At 44.0% G+C, this 19,504-nt stretch overlaps 1 protein-coding gene and 1 pseudogene across 1 annotated transcript; one reads left to right on the forward strand and one right to left on the reverse strand.

Moving 5' to 3' along the window:
• The first annotated feature begins 5,237 nt into the window (after positions 1-5,237).
• Positions 5,238-6,637, forward strand: LOC133744985 (heat shock protein 82-like; annotated as a pseudogene).
• Positions 6,638-13,679: 7,042 nt separating this feature from the next.
• On the reverse strand, positions 13,680-18,524 carry LOC133744088 (E3 ubiquitin-protein ligase ORTHRUS 2-like). The gene is made up of 9 exons (XM_062172219.1): positions 17,962-18,524; positions 16,448-16,980; positions 16,176-16,301; positions 15,566-15,665; positions 15,412-15,473; positions 15,228-15,330; positions 14,962-15,106; positions 14,556-14,770; positions 13,680-14,320 (listed from the first exon to the last, which is right to left on the reverse strand). The coding sequence occupies exons 1-9, from the start codon at positions 18,391-18,393 to the stop codon at positions 13,820-13,822; spliced, it is 2,217 nt and encodes a 738-aa protein (XP_062028203.1). The 5' UTR covers positions 18,394-18,524; the 3' UTR covers positions 13,680-13,819.
• Between the last annotated feature and the right edge of the window lie 980 nt (positions 18,525-19,504).

Genomic DNA, 19,504 nt, shown 5'->3' on the forward strand with positions numbered 1-19,504 from the left:
AGGGAGAAGTTCCGCTAGCGGGGTTTCGCTCAGCGGAGACTTCGTCACTTGGAGTATGACAAGGGAGAAGTTCCGCTGGCGGGGTTTCGCTCAGCTGAGACTTCGCCACTTGGAAAATGACAAGGGAGAAGTTCCGCTGGCGGGGTTTCGCTCAGCGGAGACTTCGCCACTTGGAGGATGACAAGGGAGAAGTTCCGCTGGCGGGGTTTCGCTCAGCGGAGACTTCATTACTTTGAGGATGACAAGGGAGAAGTTCCGCTGGCGGGGTTTCGCTCGGCGGAGACTTCGTCACTTGGAGGATGACAAGGGAGAAGTTCCGCTGGCGGGGTTTCGCTCAGCGGAGACTTCGTCACTTGGAGGATGACAAGGGAGAAGTTCCGCTGGCGGGGTTTCGCTCAGCGGAGACTTCATCACTTGGAGGATGACAAGGGAGAAGTTCCGCTGGCGGGGTTTCGCTCAGCAGAGACTTCATCACTTGGAGGATGACAATGGAGAAGTTCCGCTGGCGGGGTTTCGCTCAGCGGAGACTTCGTCTCTTGGAAGATGGTTTCGCTCAGCGGAGACTTCGTCACTTGAAGGATGACAAGGGAGAAATGCCGCTGGCGGGGTTTCGCTCAGCGGAGACTTCGTCTCTTGGAAGATGACAAGGGAGAAGTTCCGTTGGCGGGGTTTCGCTCAGCGGAGACTTCGTCACTTGGAGGATGACAAGGGAGACGTTCCGCTGGCGGGGTTTCGCTCAGCGGAGACCTCGGACGGTTGGTGAAGTCATCCAAGTGGTTACTTCCACCAGACGTTTCGTCTGGTGGTTGTTGACACGTGTCCAACCCGTAGAGGGTTAGCGTGCGGAGGCTTGCCTCCTAAGCCTGGCCGTCTTCTCGCTATAAATGATACTAATTATGGATTTCGTAACCGAGGCGACGCCTCGGTTAATCTGGAGAGTAAGTGGAGACTTGCGACACGTGTACGGCTGGTGTGTGATGTCGTTTTTGAGCGGGCGAATTAGAACGCGTTGATGTTGACATAAAAGGGGGGGAACTCTGTCGAGATTTGACACTTTGTGAAAACTTCAAACCTGAGTCGCCGTCTTCAAGCTCTGCGATTTGCGAAGCAAGTTCCAGGGGACGAAATTTGTTGAGCCAACGGATCTTGGGGACGAGGCCTCTACCTGCGACAACAAGCGCCTTCAATCACACCAATGATTTCGCCTTTGAGGTTGGTGCTCTGAATCTCATCCCTGTTTCATTGAATTTCTGTGTATTTGCTTTTGTCTGTTTTCTGGGTTTCGTGAATTTGGGGTGTTCTGAGTGTGTAAAGTGGGTTTTGGGGATGGGTTTTGGTGTTTTTGACACAGTTGGGATTTCTGGATCCACTAGATGGTCGAATCTGGGTTAAGTGTTTGTGGGTTGTTTGTTCTTGTTTTTGTGTTTTCTGGGTAAACTGTTGCTGATGTTCTTGGCTATAACTGATGTAAGAATAGGCTAGATCTGTGTTTGTGCTAACTGGTGTGGGTTTTAGGGTTTGGGATGGCTAACGTCATAGAGATTTCGAGCAGTGAGGATTCCGGGTCTGACGTGTCGTTCAGCGCGGCGGATAGAATATTTATTGACTCGTTGTGTCCGTCTGCCCATGCAGGAACCTCACTGCCAGAACCGCTAGAGGCTGAGCCGCTACAGACCATACCTTGGAAAGTAGTCATGGGTCGTGCTTCACGTCCAGAGAGCTCTAGGGCAGGTGAGGCTGCTGCGGCCAAAGCTAGGTGCGATGAGCGGTTGGCAAGCAACAGCGCTGCCAGCGGCTCCGCTGGGGAAGAGGAAACAGTGGGGGAGGACGCTGAGTCAGCGTGGTTCCTCTAGGATGGCACCCATGTTGACGGGGCAGGAGGGCGGATGAATGTTGCCGCCGTTAGTAGGATGAAGCGGACGTTCCAGCTGCCGGGCTCGGTGAAACTGCGCCCGCCGACGGCGGATGAGAAGGCGTCGATTCTCCCGGAGGGGTTTGCCGCCGTACACGAGGCGATATTCCGCCAAGGAGTGACACTCCCGCTGGTGCCCAACCTTCAGATTCTGGTGTGCGAATTTGGCCTTGCCTTTGGTCAAGTCTGCCCCAACATGTGGCGGTTGATGCTGGAGCTAAACTCTCTGTGGCGGTTGTCTGGATGCGAAGGGCCTACTGTGGCGGAGGTGCTTCATTTCTACGAGCTGGTCTATGTAAAGCGCCAGGGTTGCAGAGGGCAAGTGAACTTGAGCCGTCGGCAGGGAGCGCCCAAGCTGATCGAGAATCTAAGGGATTCAATGTCCTACTGGCGGGGGACCTTCTGCGTCGCCACAGAGGGTTGGGAGTATCATGCTGGGTCGAACGAGGAAGGGCCGACGTTTAGGATTAAGTCGGAGTTCCAACCCATCCGAGGTTGGTAACCGGTTTCCGCTGAACGTAGTTGGCGGGTGCTTGTATTTACAGACTTGTATTTTTACTAACGACTATTGTGTTTGTGCAGCGGGACTGCGGTATAACCTAACGCGCGAAGAAGAGTGTCGCGTAGCACGGATCAGAGGTTGCTGGCGGAACCGTAACTTGCTGGACTTCTGACTTCTGACCGGTTGGGAGTTGCTGGTCAATCAGCGGCTAACTCGCTCCGTTGGTAAGAAATCTCCGCCATAGTGCTTTTGTTTTATGATAAGCAACCCAGGCTGATTGGTTTTTTTTTTTTTTTAGAACATCCGCCGGGAAACATTCGCAGTCGCGACGCTTTCGAAAAAGCGATGGATCGTGCGGAGATAGAAAACTTCCTGGAGACCATGTACGCCGAGGGGCTGGCGGCCCAGAAGACACTGGTGAACCCCGAGACACTGGCGTTGAGCCAGTCCGAGGTTCCGGTGGTGCTGCCAATGCCGCATCATTCCCATCTTGGTGACGACGGCCTGCCTGTCGTCCAGGAAGGGGCTCCCGTGGCGGGCGGGAAAAAGGGGGCCGCAGCAGCGGCTTCGCAGAAGGAGAAGGTACCCGCCAACAGGCGCGGTCCCCATAAAGAAAGACCAGTGCCGCCGGCGGAGACCGTCACCAAGCCAAGGGAGGAGCCGCCTGCGAAGGACACGAGGGTCGCTGCCGGCAATACAAGGGCGCTGGAGAGAAAGCGCCGGCAGATCGACTCTCGTGACGAGGAAGGGGGGAGGATGTGGAGCCAATCCTGGTCCGCCAACAAAAGAAGGCCCGCCAAGCTCCGTCGAAAGCTGCCGTGGTGGAGGGAGAGGCGCCCGCCGCCAGTGACTTGGACTCATTCGCCGAGTATGCGGAGTTCATGACGGATGGTGAGCGGGAGTTCCTCTTCCATCTCTGAGAAAGGCTAGGGTTCGGCGAACTAGCGGGGATCTCGCGCCCAACGGCTATTGACTTGGAGGATGACAAGGGAGAAGTTCCGCTGGCGGGGTTTCGCTCAGTGGAGACTTCGCCACTTGGAAGATAACAAGGGAGAAGTTCCGCTGGCGGGGTTTCGCTCAGCGGAGACTTCATTACTTTGAGGATGACAAGGGAGAAGTTCCGCTGGCGGGGTTTCGCTCAGCGGAGACTTCGTCACTTGGAGGATGACAAGGGAGAAGTTCCGCTGGCGGAGTTTCGCTCAGCGGAGACTTCGTCACTTGGAGGATGACAAGGGAGAAGTTCCGCTGGCAGGGTTTCGCTCAGCGGAGACTTCATCACTTGGAGGATGACAATGGAGAAGTTCCGCTGGCGGGGTTTCGCTCAGCGGAGACTTCGCCACTTGGAGGATGACAAGGGAGAAGTCTCCGCTGAGCGAAACCCCGCCAGCGGAACTTCTCCATTGTCATCCTCCAAGTAATGAAGTCTCCGCTGAGCGAAACCCCGCCAGCGGAACTTCTCCCTTGCCATCCTGCAAGCGGGGCGTCTTCCGCTACGCACCTCTGGCGGAACCCCCTTTCATCTTGCAAGCTGCGTGCTTTGTTCAGCGCAATATCGCTCAATAAGTACCGCCAGGCACGTCTACTGGACGCTGCTTCCTGCTGCAGTCAGCGGCGGATCCCGAGGCCACGCCTCACTCTGACAACGACCGCCACACGGCGTTACGGTCAGACCGTCCCTACGGGACACGGGGACTTATCAACAGTCTACGACGGCCCTGATCAGGCACGTTGACCCCCGTCACTCGGGTACTAAAATTGGGTTCGCTACCCAACACCCTCTGCTCCGTGCAGCTCCCCCTCAACGAACAATTTGCCGACCATCCGGAGGTCTATCTTAGCCGGGGAGTGGGGGACTCCCTGGGGGGCCTAGCAGGGGCCCACCCGAAAGGGTATAAAGCGTTTGCTCACAAAATCCATGGTTGACAACGCACTGACGCTAATTATGCTCCTGCAAGTCTAGCGGAAGAAAACGCTTCAAACCGCCGAGCAACTCCCCAACCAAGATTGCCCTCCTTGACTGGGGACTTGGGGGACTTGTACATACATGCACATTTGCAAGCATAATTAGCTATAATGGGCCACGCTCATTGTACCGCCAAAGGTACTAATTCCAACCAAAGGAATGACATACAGATACACCGCCAGGCGGGCTACAACCTCAGCGGCGGATCACCCCCAGATCACCGCCGACGCGCCGCCACGCGCCGCGCCAAGATAGCATCAGAAGCTCCTGAAGCTGGGAACTGAAGCACATCAGTCCCACATCGAAAACAAGGAAGAGGTCAGCCTCCTCCTCACCTATAAAAGGTTATCTCCTCTCTCCTCATTAATTACGCATTCAATACTTACCTACTGTTACTTTGTCAACATAAATACATTAACTAACTTAGGCATCGGAGAGTTGAAGACCGCTCAGCGCCGTCTCCCTCTGACGCCCTTTGTATTTTACTTGACAGGTAGCGGAAGCTTTGAGAACACCACAAGTATCGATCCGCCCACCGGATCAGCGTTAACAAAGGTTCAGCTACCGCCGAACTTTTAGACATTAACAGGAAGCAAAGTGAAGGATGAAAATACAGCTAGCATATTTTGTATTTGATGTCAATAGCCATGTCTTATGTACACAGAAGGTGCTGTCTTTTCATTCTTCTATTCTTGTCTAGTAGGCGGTGGTCATATAGAAGTTTGTAATTACATCTCACTCCCCCTCCTCTTTCTAGCTCCCTTGTTTCTTCCTGGAATTAATGTACTGATTTACTTAAAATTGTGTGTGCTTTATCCCCAACACAAACAGTTATGTTTTGCTTTTTTTATTTTAACGAGATGGTCTTCTGTAACCGGTTCAACTGTGACAAAGTAATGCTGTTTTGGAAGAAACATAACGGTGCTGAAAATGTCTCACGATCTTGGAGATGTTTGAGGATAAAGTTCTCAAGCCATGGCCATCTTGTTGTTCAAAACCATTCTCCCAAAGAGGGTTTCAAAAGATCAATACCATTAAGATTTTATATCCAGAGGGCTTCAAAACCTTGGATTTGTTAAGGGTGTTGTTGAATCTGATGACTTGCCACTCAAAATCTCTTGTGAGATCCTTCAACAAAACAAGATGTTGAAGGTGAGCACGAAGAACCTTGTGAATAAGTGCATTGAAATGTTCAATCTAGTTGCTGAGAACAAAGAGGACTAAAAAGTTTTATGAGGCATTCTCCAAGAACTTGAAGTTGGGGATTCATGAAGAAAGCCAAAACGGAGTCAAATTGGCTGACCTTTTCTTGTACAACTCCACCGAGAACAGTGAGGATCTCACAAGCTTGAAGGGTTATGTAAACAGAGTGAAGGTCAAAAGGACCTCTACTACAGTACCAGAGAGAGCAAGAAGGTAGCGGACAACTCTTCATTCTTGGAGCACCTAAAAAGAAAAGGTTTGAAGTGCTTTTCACTGTAGATGCAATTGACGAGTACACTGACAGATTTGACAGAGTATGATAGATAGAACCTTGTGTCTGCTACAGAGGATGGTCTGAAGCTTGATGACAAGACTGAAGAAGAGAAGCAGAAGAAAAAAGAAAACAACAACAAAATTCACAACTATTGCAGGACGATTAAGGACATTTTAGGAGATAGGATGAGAAGCTTGTTGTATCTGACAGAATTGCATGTGGATTGACCTTGCAGCATGGTGACTGGTGAATATGGCTGGAGAAGATCATGAAGGCTCAAGCTCTTTGAGATAACAGCAGAGGTTCCTGCATGTGTCAATTACCATATGAGATAGATGGAAAGTGAGGTAGAATATATTTAGTTGATGAGCTACACCTGCAGCACATAATCTATTTAGGAAGCTCAGACGGAGAGTGAGGTTTGATTATATTTCAAAATTAGTGACTCAACTGATTTATAAATCACTGCCAGTTGCTAAGGGTTCGCAAATCAAACTTTCAGAAACTTGGCTCAAACTGTGTTTATCTAACTACGCAAAAGTAATATCTACTCTGCACAAAAGATAAGAAACAGGCTTGCATCACTCAGAAAGTTCGATATTCCTCAAATCTACCAGTAACTAGGCTGAATATGCAGACCAAAATGTAAGAAGTCCAGCAGCTCTGAAGTAATGTTTGCTGATGCAAATCAATCAGCTTCAAAATCCGGGAACCAGCATATCTCTCAAGCCTTCCGAGACTCAAAACTATCAATCAACCGAGTTAAATTTGCTTGAAGTCACAGCCTGCACATTGTGAAACAAAACATCAGCACTTCTTAGAAACTGCACGCCAAGCAAACTAAACCATATAACCAATTGAGGCCACACCTATAACAATAACCTAAGCAAGGAAATGGACGATTCTGAGGAACAATGGCGTCACAATCGCGAGCACTACATCCGGGCTAATGGGAGGAAAGAAACGATTCGGAGGAACAGTTGAAAGTACTCCAGCCAACCCAACTGTGACTGAAGATCTATGATACAAACAAAGTATTACAGAACTGAAGAAAACAAAATCGAATATAAAGGAAAACTGTGACATTTTCTTTTTCTTTTTCTTTTGGCCTGTAAAGGAACATTGAATATAGACAAAAAAAATTAATTAGATAAAAGGAAAAAACAAGTGAAACAAAGCATCCTGAAATGAAAGCAGTTTTGAACATTACCAAATTACTACCAAATGGAGAAAAACATTACCTACGCACTATCATTGTGGGGCCTGTGAGTGGATTGTTGATTCCCTGCAAACCTGGTCCATATGGATGAGGAAACCTTATGGGAAGAGGCAACATTGGGGGAGTGGGGAGTAGGTATGAGAGGAAACGGCCCCGTTCACATGGTCACCTACTGACCAAATATCATTTGGTCAGTCACCGTTCGATTGAGATCAGACGGTTGACAGCTCTCATCTCAGATTTCATCACTTAGCTGTCAACCGTCCGATGTCAATCGAACGGTGACTGACCAAATAATATTTGGTCAGTAGGTGACCAAGTGATCATGACTGAGAGAGGAACGGCCCCGTTCATATGGTCACCTACTGACCAAATATCATTTGGTCAGTCACCGTTCGATTGAGATCAGACGGTTGACAGCTCTCATCTCAGATTTCATCACTTAGCTGTCAACCGTCCGATGTCAATCGAACGGTGACTGACCAAATAATATTTGGTCAGTAGGTGACCAGGTGATCATGACTGTGAGAGGAACGGCCCCGTTCACATGGTCACCTACTGACCAAATATCATTTGGTCAGTCACCGTTCGATTGAGATCAGACGGTTGACAGCTCTCATCTCAGATTTCATCACTTAGCTGTCAACCGTCCGATGTCAATCGAACGGTGACTGACCAAATAATATTTGGTCAGTAGGTGACCAGGTGATCATGACTGTGAGAGGAACGGCCCCGTTCACATGGTCACCTACTGACCAAATATCATTTGGTCAGTCACCGAAAACATACTACAAGGCCCACCCTAAGAGCTCTAACAAACCTCCAGATAGCTACAAGGCACTGCCAAATGGCAATTAAGTATTCCCTATTTGCCGAAATGTAGTCCAATCTCTGCTCAACAACTTCAAAGTTGGTGGAAATGTAATCCCAACCCTGGAGAACAGTGTACCAGTTTGTAGAAATATATTGCAAGCTCTGCAAAATACTATCCCAGCTTGCTGAAACATATTCCAAGATCTGCGAAATAGTTCCCCAATTTGCTGAAACAAAGTTATAGATCTGGTCCCAATTAGTATTGATATATTCCCACACTTTAGATATGAGATCCCAATGATTGCGAGCAACTCTCCATATATTGCAAAGTAGCCTCCAATAACGACGAACAGCAAGCACCAAGTTACCTATGTTTTGCCTGACAACCACGGCCCCTATTAAACCCAACAAAGAACATAACAAAGAAGCCACAACCCACAAACCACCAGGGACAGCATCCAGTGAAACATCATGAACAGACCTGCACCAACCAGGTCTTATAGTAGTTAAAAATGGCTGCCTCAAAGGTCTTGTATTAGTTAAAACACGAGATGGACTCAAAACACGATCAGAGACCAACACGGGACTCCGAATCTGCCTATGCAAAGGTACTTGCTGCCTTAAAACAAATTTCACACCAGAAACCAGTGGCCTCAGAGGACCCTACCTATACACAAAATACATTTTAGCCAAACAACCTATTCATTGTAGCAGAAATACAACATCAACAGAATTCAAGTGAGCAGTGTACTAATCAAATATTTTAGTATCCCTAACTGAAAGGAAAAAACTATGAATCAAAAGCCATTCGAATTTGGACAAATCTAGCCCCAAAATTTATTACCACAATCAAACTCAACAAACCGACCTTGTCATTTGAAACATAAATCCAGCATACACGATCGGTCAATAATGAAATACAAACAACAACCATCGGAACAAATACGAAACCTTTTTTTTTTTTTTTTTTGACTTTGTCAAGTTGTTTTTTTTTTACTTTGTCAATGGGAACTCAAAGGCTTCTTAGGCCCAAGATAAACCCCTTCGGCGCATGTGAAATGCTCCAACTGTGCATTGCAGTACAGTGCCTGACCACTTTGACAGCTTCGGGGTTCGAACCTAGGTTAGGGAGCACACCCAACTAGCCAAGAACCATTAGGCCACTTGTAGTGGTTAACAAATACGAAACCTTCATTGTAGCAGAAATACAACATCAATAGAATTCAAGTGAGCAGTATACTAATCAGTTGATTTAGTATCCCTAACTGAAAGGAAAAGACTATGAATCAAAAGCTATTCGAATTCAGACAAACCCTAGCCCCAAAATTGAGTACCGTACCACAAGCAAACTCAACAATATATATTTGTAACCATTCCATGGAGAATTAACTCGAACAATAAATATTGTATTCATTACTGAACAGCACATAACGAGTTATATATAAACTACCAAATACCAAAGCAAGCATCCTACTTCATCATCCATGGACCTCTTAGCCAATTGTTCAGACACTCCATGAAACACATGATCACAATTCCATTGTTCCCTCACCTCATGGCTAGCTTCTTTGAGTTTAATTTCTATGCAGTCCAAGCAAATGTTGCATACTATCGCCTGACCCTGATTCTCGTATCTTTTTTATCTTTCAAGAACTTGACTGAATTCCACCACTAGAAATACTAGGGGTGGGTGCGGGGACAGGTTTTGGGCCAAAACCGCATCCGACCCGTATTCTTCGGTGGGCTGAATATTAGGATCGGAAACTAATGTTAATGGACTGGGCCGAAAAATTCAAGTGACCCGAACTTTCAAGTTGGCCCGGTTCGGTTTCGGTTGATCGGCGTCGTATCTCATCATCGTTGGTCATCAGTCATTGTCGTTGGTAGGAGGCGGTATGTAGAATTGCAGATCGAAGGTTGAAGGGTCTGGCTCGGCGTTGTGCAGATCGAAGGCGTCGGCAGGCGGTGTTGGTAGGCTGAGGATTGAGCTCGGTGTTGTGCAAATCAAAGGTGTTGGTCGGCGACGTGGTAGTTGTTGGTCGGCGGTTGTGAGAGACTGAGAGAGTGGTTGGTCGAGAGAGATGAGAGGCCGAGAGAGATGAGAGGAGAAATGAGAGGCTGAGTTAGAGTCGGGGAGAGATGAGGAGATTTTTTTAGGTTGTGTATGATTTGAGAGAGAGAGAGAGAGGAGAAAACGGCTTGATTAGAATGAATGAGTGAATGAGAGTCTAAGAGTGGGTGTCGAATAGGTTAGAGTTTTTTATGATTAGGTAAGGTCAAGTTCACATGAAACCAATCAGAAGTTGATACCTATTAAAAAATTAAATGAAAATTAATATTTTATATAAATTCGGCCGATTCGGTTTATTCTGGTCTGTTTAGAGTGAAAACCCGGTTCTGGTCTGTTTAGAGTGAAAACTCGGTTCCGGCCCGGTTCGATCCGGTCCGGTCCAGTTTGATGCATTTTTCTTCACTGTTTCTGGTTCGGTAACCGAAACCCTTTTTTCTGCCCGGTTCAGCAAGTTTTCTACTCTCGGTTCGGTTTCTACCCACCCCTAAGAAATACTGTAAGAGCTGCTTCAATTCTTGATGTATGCTTGTTGTTGGAATGTGGACAGAGACTATCGATGGACACTGAAAATCAAGCGCAAGAATATAGTTTGTATAAGGGTTTTTTACTTCAACAGTGTCTGAACTCTTCGAGGACTTTTAAAATGATACCTGAACTTTCAAAGTGATCAAAATGATACCTGGACTCTAATTTTCTTGTCAACGGAATACCTACGTCAGAATTCCGTTACGGGTCCGTTAATTTTATCACGTGAGGCACACATGTGTCCGTAAAACAGAGCAAAATGGCTTATTTGCCCTCAATTTGTTTTGTTTGGTCTGACCAAGACTTTCTATGGAGCATGCTTTGACATAGAAATCCACTACCCAGATCGTTGAACAACATCAGATTATACCCAGATCGAGTTGCCAAAATCCACTACCCAGATCGAAGTCTTGACTCTCGATCAATTTCATATTTTCAGATCACAAATCCTCTCTCTCTCTCTCTCTCTCAATCTTACAATTGATCTGTTTCCTCAATCCATTAACTCTCTCTGATTTCCATATCACCTCGATCTCTTCCTCCCGCTAATCTGAGAGAGAGGCAGAAACCCGACTAGACAGACCGCCTAGTGCCAAACCGCTGATTCGCTTTTGTCGACCTTTTTGGTTTGGGAGCAATAGTTTGGGACTGATTTAGGTCTGAGATTTTCTCTCAGTGTGGTTAGTTTGGAGTAGGGGTGGATTCGGTACTAAACCGATCCATTTGATGATGGAATATGTTGTAATTAGAAGATCTGATGTTGATTTGATGGGGATTGGGGAGGAAAAAAAAAGAAAAAAAGATGAAGCAGAATTGCAGAACTGCATAATTAAGTGCAGAAGAAGAAGAAGAAGAAAGGTCGAAGACCAGGAGAGAGATTCTGTTTTGTGTTTAATCTATCACCTAAGAACATTATAAATATAAAGTTTGTAGAGGCTATAACACCGGCAGCTCGTGCTCCAGTGGTGGGGAGTAGGGCTGTTGTGAAAAAGGTTGGGTGTTCGAATCCCATGTGTTGGAAGGTTTTATATATTTTGTTTGTATATTCGGTATCTCTTAAAAAGACTATAAATATAAAGTTTGGAGGCATTATATCGGGGACAGATCGTGCTCCAGTGGCGGGGAGTTGAGTTGTTGTGAGAGAGGGTTGGGGGTTCGAATCTCATGCCCTCCAAACTTTGGAGGTAATCGACTTTAGGTAAACCCTAAACTTTGTTTTGCCCTCACTTTTTTGATCACGTGCGCCTCACATGCCTCCGGATAACGGACCCATAATGGAATTCTGACGTAGGTATTCCGTTGACAAGAAAATTAGAGTCCAGGTATCATTTTGATCACTTTGAAAGTTCAGGTATCATTTTAAAAGTACTCGAAGAGTTCAGACACTGTTGAAGTAAAAAACCCTTTGTATAATGTTGATATCCTTCCATGGAATCGATCACAGGTTCTCGATGGTCAAGTGCCATCATAACTATGAGCTTGAAATAAGCTAAGAGGTTTAGCAGCATCTTCATGACAAATTAATGCACAGAGAAGCCAGCAAGAGGATGCTAATGCAAAGTCAAGTTTTATTAGGATACTATTGTCGAAGGATTTCTGTTTCCATGTCATCATTTGTTAAGTTTTCCAAGAAATTGTCTTGCTTGCATTGCAGGGCAGCCGGAAAGATAACAAGAATGATCCAAAGAGTTGCTTGCGAAGGCTATTATAAGCCATGAACATAAAGATATAAGTCAAGCTTGTAACTATGAATTAAGTCACAGCTTTTGTATTTTCATGGTTATCACGAACTTATTGTTCATTATTTTTACACAAACAACTCATGGCTTTTGTATATATGTACTCAAATATTCATTTCTAAATTTCATTAACACAAATAATCTAGTACTATGAAATATATACTTATATGATAATTGCAAATTGTATTACATTCAATCAAATTATTGAGATATTTGAGGATACTAAACAATCAGAACCAACAAAAAAACCTCGGAGTTCCAAAAATCAAAGAGGAGATTCAGCTAATCAAAGTTCAAATCGATGATGATGAACATAGAAACAGAGTCCGACATTACCTCCATTGTCTGAGATCACTCGAAATGGAACTTCTCAGCTTCGCTCGACTTCTCCTCTGGAACTCTCCGCTCGACGAGAATGAACTTCCCATCGAAGCTTGAACCTCAAGCGAAGAAATGGGACCGATTTAGTAACTCGCAGAGCTTTAAATAGTCCTTTTTTCCTTGTAGCCGGAAAACTCAAAACTTGGGCCTGGGCATGATCCTGGGCCATAGCAACTGGGCCCAGTTCCAAAAATTGTCTTTCAGAAACCCAGAGACGGCAGTGATCAGCCTTTTCCCACATTCCAGAAAATCAAATCTGGTTTTCTTTTGTCTTGTCTTACCCTAACAAAAGACAAGAATAAGAAAAGACAGAAGAAACCGAGAGATTCAGATTAACCCTAAACCCATCAACGGGTTTCTAACCCAACACCAAATGCCATAACAAAATAGGAAGAACAGATCTCACAATCCCTCCATCCTTCATAACTTGTCATCAGTCTAAGGCTCTAAGCCATAGACAAAGCCAGAGGAGAAGCCAAGAGACAAGTTACAAGGGAAGGAAGAAAAAGAGAGGAGACCCAAATATCCTGAGAGGAGGCTTTTTATATGTGCTTTTTAGGTTACGTACGGCTCCGCACGTTGACCCAATATAGGCGGCCTATCCAAAAATCTTGGCTTCCTCTGGAATCTGGATCCTCGATAATTAAATTTTATATCATGCTTCATTCTCCCAATATTATATAATATCATGCTTCATATTCCATTCTTGGGATGATTTTTTTCCAATTCAAATATTATTCCCCTTTTTATCTCCAAAAAAATATATATCATAAATCAGAAATTGAAATAATTGCAATTTACATTTTACACCCTCAACCATATATAAGTTTCAATTTTTCCCCGAAAATAACAAAAATGTCGAATGTAGACCTGCTGACTAGGTAACTGGTTCTTTATGAGAATAATATAATGTTCATAAGAAAACTGGGAAAGTAGAGAAGGAGGGTGACATGAACGATAAGAATCTATTCCTTGCATGTTCCATTTCAATCTCTCACTTCTAACGCATGTTTTGTTTCAGCATCCTCAACTCTAAAATCAGTCAAAATAGCGATTCAATGACATAGCAATCAGAAATGATGAAACAACTTGATTAACTTGTGAATGAAACAAACAATGACTACAATCACATAAAGGCTAGCCATTTTTCCTGCATTACACTTTCATGTACCAAAAGGCCCTCAGGTTCACAGAAGTCCTTGAGCAATACAATTCCATCATTCAAAATCAGATTGCACAAGCAGAGGACTTGATGGGGAACCATTATCTTTACCCACTACTTCAGCCTTCCTCCTCCTAGTATTTGCTGCAACGCCAACCGGATCAGCATCTTGCTTGCCACATTTTGCAACTGGAGCCGGTGAGCCCTTGCCATTAGTATGGGCGACAGGAGTTTCATTTACCTCTTCAGTATCGGTTTCCGGTGAGCCTTTGCCATTAGTCTGGGCGACAGGAATGCAATTTACCTCCTCATCATTGGTTTTTGGTGAGCCTTCACCAGCATCAACTTTCTGTCGTTTGGGACTCCTTTCGGGATTGCAGTTTGTTGGAGAACCCTCAGCACATTCTTTCACACCTGCTTCTTCAACCATTTCAGTGCTAATTTCGTTGTCAGAATTATCCACATCTTCACTCATTTCTTCAACTGAATCCTCATTCTCTTCCTCTTCATTCTGTGACTTAAGTGACTCAATCGCATCCATTAACTCTCTATTCACCTGTAAAGTTCAATTCCAGAAGCTAGTGTAATACTCATTTGCATCTGTTCATAGGGATCATTTGAATCAAAACTTTTCTTATATTTCCATTAGGTAATGTTTTTCTGATTTCCAAGAAGACAACAGTGGAAGACCAGGGCTAGTAGATTACATATCTCCATACAAATCAGATAAAATGAAGGAACAGTAACATTATCTTTTAGATAAAATGAAAGGAAATGCACAAGTGACAAACCTGAGGATCTTGAAGAAAATCAGAGATATCAGTAGGACAAGAAGGGCAGCTCATTATATTCTTTTGGGTTCGAAGGGTTCTTCCCCCTCTGTTTCTTTCTCTCACCAAGCTCTTTCCTGCAAAAGCGCCTTCCAAACAGGATTTGCAAAAGTTATGAGCACAAGGTGTGGTCATTGGTAATGTCATGACCTCCCCGCAAACAAGGCAGCTGAATTCTGCAGATGAAGATATAACCATGTTAGGAGGAAGTGTAATGTTACACACCAATAAACATGTTAGTCATCATACAATGTAGCACCAGATTAAATTATATTAATCCTATAACCTAGTGATCGAGTCTAAATTCACTTCATTAAATAGAACAGAGAGAGGGGAGGAGGAGAGAGAGAGACAGAGAGACAGAGACCTCTTAAGAGCCTCTCTCGGACAGTAATATTTTTTGCCTTCCTCTTTCCTTTTCTTGACCTCTTTCGATCAGCAGAATCTAATGTCTGAACGGTTTTTTTACTGATAGGTGGTGACTTTTTCCACTTCCAGCAGCCATCTTTCTCCTAATAATATAATTAAAGAGATCACAATTAAGAAATATGAGAGCTCACTAACTTAAAATCAACATTTGTTTGTTAGGTCTACGCAGCGAACCCCAACGAGTAAAATAAAGGAATAGCTTACCTCAAAGTCCCACGATGGACTTGACTTCCTCTCTATTATACTTGTAGCTTTCTTCAGCTCAGGTATTGGAGGTAAAGGTCTAGGCCGGTCCCCATGTTCATCACTGCAGTTCAAGTTCGAAAGATCAAACCGAAGTTCTATTAGAGAAGGAGTGTAGAAGAGAAGCTAAGAGCCTAAAACAAACCTCGTCCATGGTGCAGGTTCATTGTCACATCTAACAAAAAGATACCGGCAGACCTTAAACCCCTAATTAAGCAAAAACGTAATCAGTAAATCTATAAAGCATACTAAGAAAACCCATCTAGCCCCTTCCAAAATATAGGATAGCAAATATTTACCTGGATTCCCACCTTTGTCCAACATTTTTCAATTCTATAGACTCCATCATACCGCAACCCTTTCTCAGGGGCATATGAGGAGCGCTTCTCCTTGTGCGATCTAATGAAAGGAAGATATTCAAATTCAAAACATCTATTTGAATGCAGAAGAACTCAAATAAAGCTGTTTTAAGCTTATTATACTTGGATACCAATATACTGGACAGATCACGCAAAAATTGACAGCAACACACAACCACATATATAGTTGATAACTTGTCCCGTCCCAGCAACCACCTTTTTTTTTTTTTTTTTTTTTGGGAAATTCTAGGCATGCCAAACTACCCAATACAAAAATAATCAGTCAAACTATCTCCAATACAAAGTGAAGATTGTCTCGAATCAAATCTTGATAACATTGGATTAGAAACTGGAATGTAGATTGCAATAGTGTAAACTAAGGCAACCAAAAAGGAACATCAAACACGGCGTTAGACTTATTTGCAACTTTCTATAACAAAAGACAGCAAGGTTCAATAAGATGGGATTATAATATTACGCTAAGAAGGCAACATATGGAGAAACGGAGACGAGCAAAAAAGAAGGACGAGGTTCGAACAGTAGTACTTACCTTACCACCCGTACAGGATACCCTTTCAGGCAACTAACTTGGAGAGCCTTGTTATATTTCTCAAATGTCTGGTCAAATGACTGATCCTTGTTTGTTCGCTTATTCCCACTCAAATCCCTTCCACCACTGCCATGCAGATCCATGTAAACAAGGGAGCAAAACTAAATAAGAAAAACCAATAAAAATAAATAAGTACATAACAATATGAGATGCTTCATGAGGAATGGAATGGAATAAAAGGCACAAAGGAAATAGTGCATTTGATGGCAAACCTTCCTGTGTATAAGAACCACTCTCCATGATCCTCATCATCAAGGTACCCTCCTGAAAGCACAACTGACTGTGCACCATGGTTAGACTGTCCAGCTATACCAGCAACATGGGGAAAGTGTGCACCCCACTGTCGACATTCAAGCCTATCCTCCCAGCATTCCCCTACCAGCACACCTTGGTTTCTCTCAGGATCATATTCAGCAGGTATAGGTCCAAAATGATCAGCTGGAATTGTGACAAATATCTTGCCACTTGCAGCATTTGATTTCCCAGTTTTCTGCGCCCGCTCGGTAGTGAAAGCTTTGTCAGGTCTGTCTTGGTTTCGGACAAAGTGGTATACCTTAGCAGGCCCCTCAGTAACATATGATTTTGACATCTTAGCCATACGTATGGCAACTACAAGTGAAGAATTGATGCGGGGTTGACTTGCCATTTTGGAAGGAATGGCATGGCGGCACTTTGCACAAGTACGCTTCCCTTGTCCAACCCATTTCTGGAAGCACTTCAAGCAGAAATTGTGGCCACATGGTGTCTGAAATCAAAAGAATGGAACAAAATCTTATTGTCCTATCTATGACTGTACAGCAATCTACTAATTCTGATCCCACGTTTCATAGGCAAAGACAAGAAGTATGAAATGCAAAGTAGCTAAAATCCAGAAAACAATAACATCAATCGTATCATTCATTCAAAATATCTAAATTCTACAAGCCATTTTGTCAATTCATACCATTCATCAATCACAAACTCACATATAAAATCACCCTTGTAGATTACTGTGCCCACAACCATGTGGACCAAGAAGAATACCAACCTACATATTGGATCAAAAGGTTGTACAAAGCTTCCAGTGTCAGCAAAAACGCCTTTTTCCTTAGATGGTACATAGTAAAGGAAATGATGAAGCTTTTAAAAACACTCAAATTGCCAAACAAAGAAACGAAATAGATGAACTAATATTAATCAGGGTGCATAGTCATCAAAGGAGGAAAAAAGTAAGTGCATAGGACCACATGGCCCCAAATGCAGGAAAAGAGGGAACCAAAAGCAAAGAAAAGCAACACAAACAGTGCATTACAATCCAACCTCCTAGCATTTTCATATAAAAGTATAGAAGCAACAAAAGCTGAACAAGAATATAGGGTCATTGTAATAAAATTAACAGATCATTTCCATATTTGGACTCATCTTAAGGAACCCAACAATGCATGTTCCGGAAACTAAAAAGATCATACAATTTTGTATAAATCAAAGTCAAAAAATTCAAGGTAAATTGAATATAAACAAAATAAAATTGGAAAAAAAAAAAAACAAAAAAAGAAAGAAAGAAAGAAAAAGTGAAACCAAGCATCGTTGAAATGAAAGCAGTTGAACCTAACACGAATTGGACCAACACTAGTCCCTATCATTCATCCAACCTCACCAACTCGAATTAATTTTCATTAAATCATTACCAGAAAAAAGAAGTATTCCATTAAATCAAATTAAATTAAATTAATGAAGCATTACGAACCGTAACAGGTCTCTCCGGTAGTTGCATACAGAACGAGCAATTGAAAATCCCATCCAAAACGCCGTCGTTTACTCCCTTCCTGCCGGCGCCTTCTTCTTCCTCCGGCAGAGCCTTCCCGCTCATCAGCTCCTGTCGCTTACTCGCCTTCTGCTGCTCCGTCAGCGCCGCATCGGCCTCGATCGCCCGGATCGCGGCGATCAGCTCGCCGGAGACGGCCGATTTCACGGCCGGCGTGTCGCCGGAGAGCGAGGAACAGTCTGGGCACTCCCACTGGAGAGTGGAAGCCAGCGATTCGGGACGGGACGAGAGGCAGCTGACGTGCCACGGGGTGACGCAGGTCCTGCAGGTGAGCTGGTCCTCGTGCGACGGCGTCGTTTTGCAGAGCATGCAGACGCCGTCTCCGTCGCAAGGAAGCTGGCTAACGTGCGCCATGGGGCGGCGTAAGATAGGGGGGGGAGGCTAAAATGCGCCGGGCGAAGACAATGCGAGTCAAAGACGGAGAGAAAGAGTGAGAGAGAGAGAGAGAGAGAGAGAGAGAGAGAGAGAGAAGGGGAGAGTGTGGGTTGGTTGATTGGGAAAAATGGTCTGAACACGGCGGGTTTTTTAAAAAGAAATCGGAGGTGTGGTTTTGAAATATCGTTAATTAATCTTATGGGGAGTGGTGTACATGTAGTCTGTGTAGGCCCAGAAACTGATTGGTTCCCGTCGTCAAAGTCCAACAGAATTTTTGGTGCGAAAGCACTCGCGCCCTCGCGCGCCTAATTTCTATTTTCTTTATTGTACCCAAAAAAAAAACAAGAAGGATTGGTCCAAACAAAATTTCCATTTTCCTTATGGATATTTTTTGGGTGAATTTCATAATAAGTTTTGTAAAAAAAATAAAATTATTAGAAATTGTATTGACAATTAGCCACGATTATCATTGTTTTCTTAATTATGCAACATTGCCGCTGCTTTTGTTGAAAACTTAACTCTCAATCTAGCAAAAAGAAAAATAATGCATGCTTAGGACGTTAGGTATGGTCAAAGCTAAAAGAATACTTAGTTAATACAAGGTACCGAACAAAGTCTATAATCATTTTTTGGCTAACCTAGCCTCCTCCGACAATAAATATCTATTCATTAGATTCTATCTCCATATCTATCGATTCATATAAAACACTAAATATATGTATAATGTCATTGAAAGATATGCACACTATTAATTAAAGAGAAAAATTCAGTCTGCCAAGGTCAATTTGATACCCGAACTCTCAAAAGTATCAATGTGATACCCAAAGACCTAAATTAGCATCAACGTTATACTTCCGTCCAAAAATTTTTACGGCGCCGTTTGTTTGCTGACGTGGCAAGCACGTGGGTCAAAAAAAAAAAAGTGAAATGACCCATTTACCCTTCTTTTTTTTGGAGAAAAATTCAGCTATCGTTCCTAAACTATTCTGCCAATGCCAATTTGATACCCGAACTCTCAAAAGTATCAATATGATACCAAAAGACCTAAATTGGCATCAACGTGATACTTTCGTCTAAAATTTCTGACGGC

This window comes from Rosa rugosa, chromosome 4, assembly GCF_958449725.1.
Source record: "Rosa rugosa chromosome 4, drRosRugo1.1, whole genome shotgun sequence".
In the NCBI taxonomy this organism is placed as follows: domain Eukaryota; kingdom Viridiplantae; phylum Streptophyta; class Magnoliopsida; order Rosales; family Rosaceae; genus Rosa; species Rosa rugosa.

Coding starts and splice junctions, on each gene's coding strand:
- LOC133744088 (XM_062172219.1), bottom strand. CDS start 18,393: ATGGCGCACGTTAGCCAGCTTCCTTGCGACGGAGACGGCGTCTGCATG. Junction 15,666..16,175: donor TATCCTGTACGGGTGGTAAG/GTAAGTACTACT, acceptor TCCTTTCATTAG/ATCGCACAAGGAGAAGCGCT. Junction 15,331..15,411: donor GAACCTGCACCATGGACGAG/GTTTGTTTTAGG, acceptor CTTGAACTGCAG/TGATGAACATGGGGACCGGC.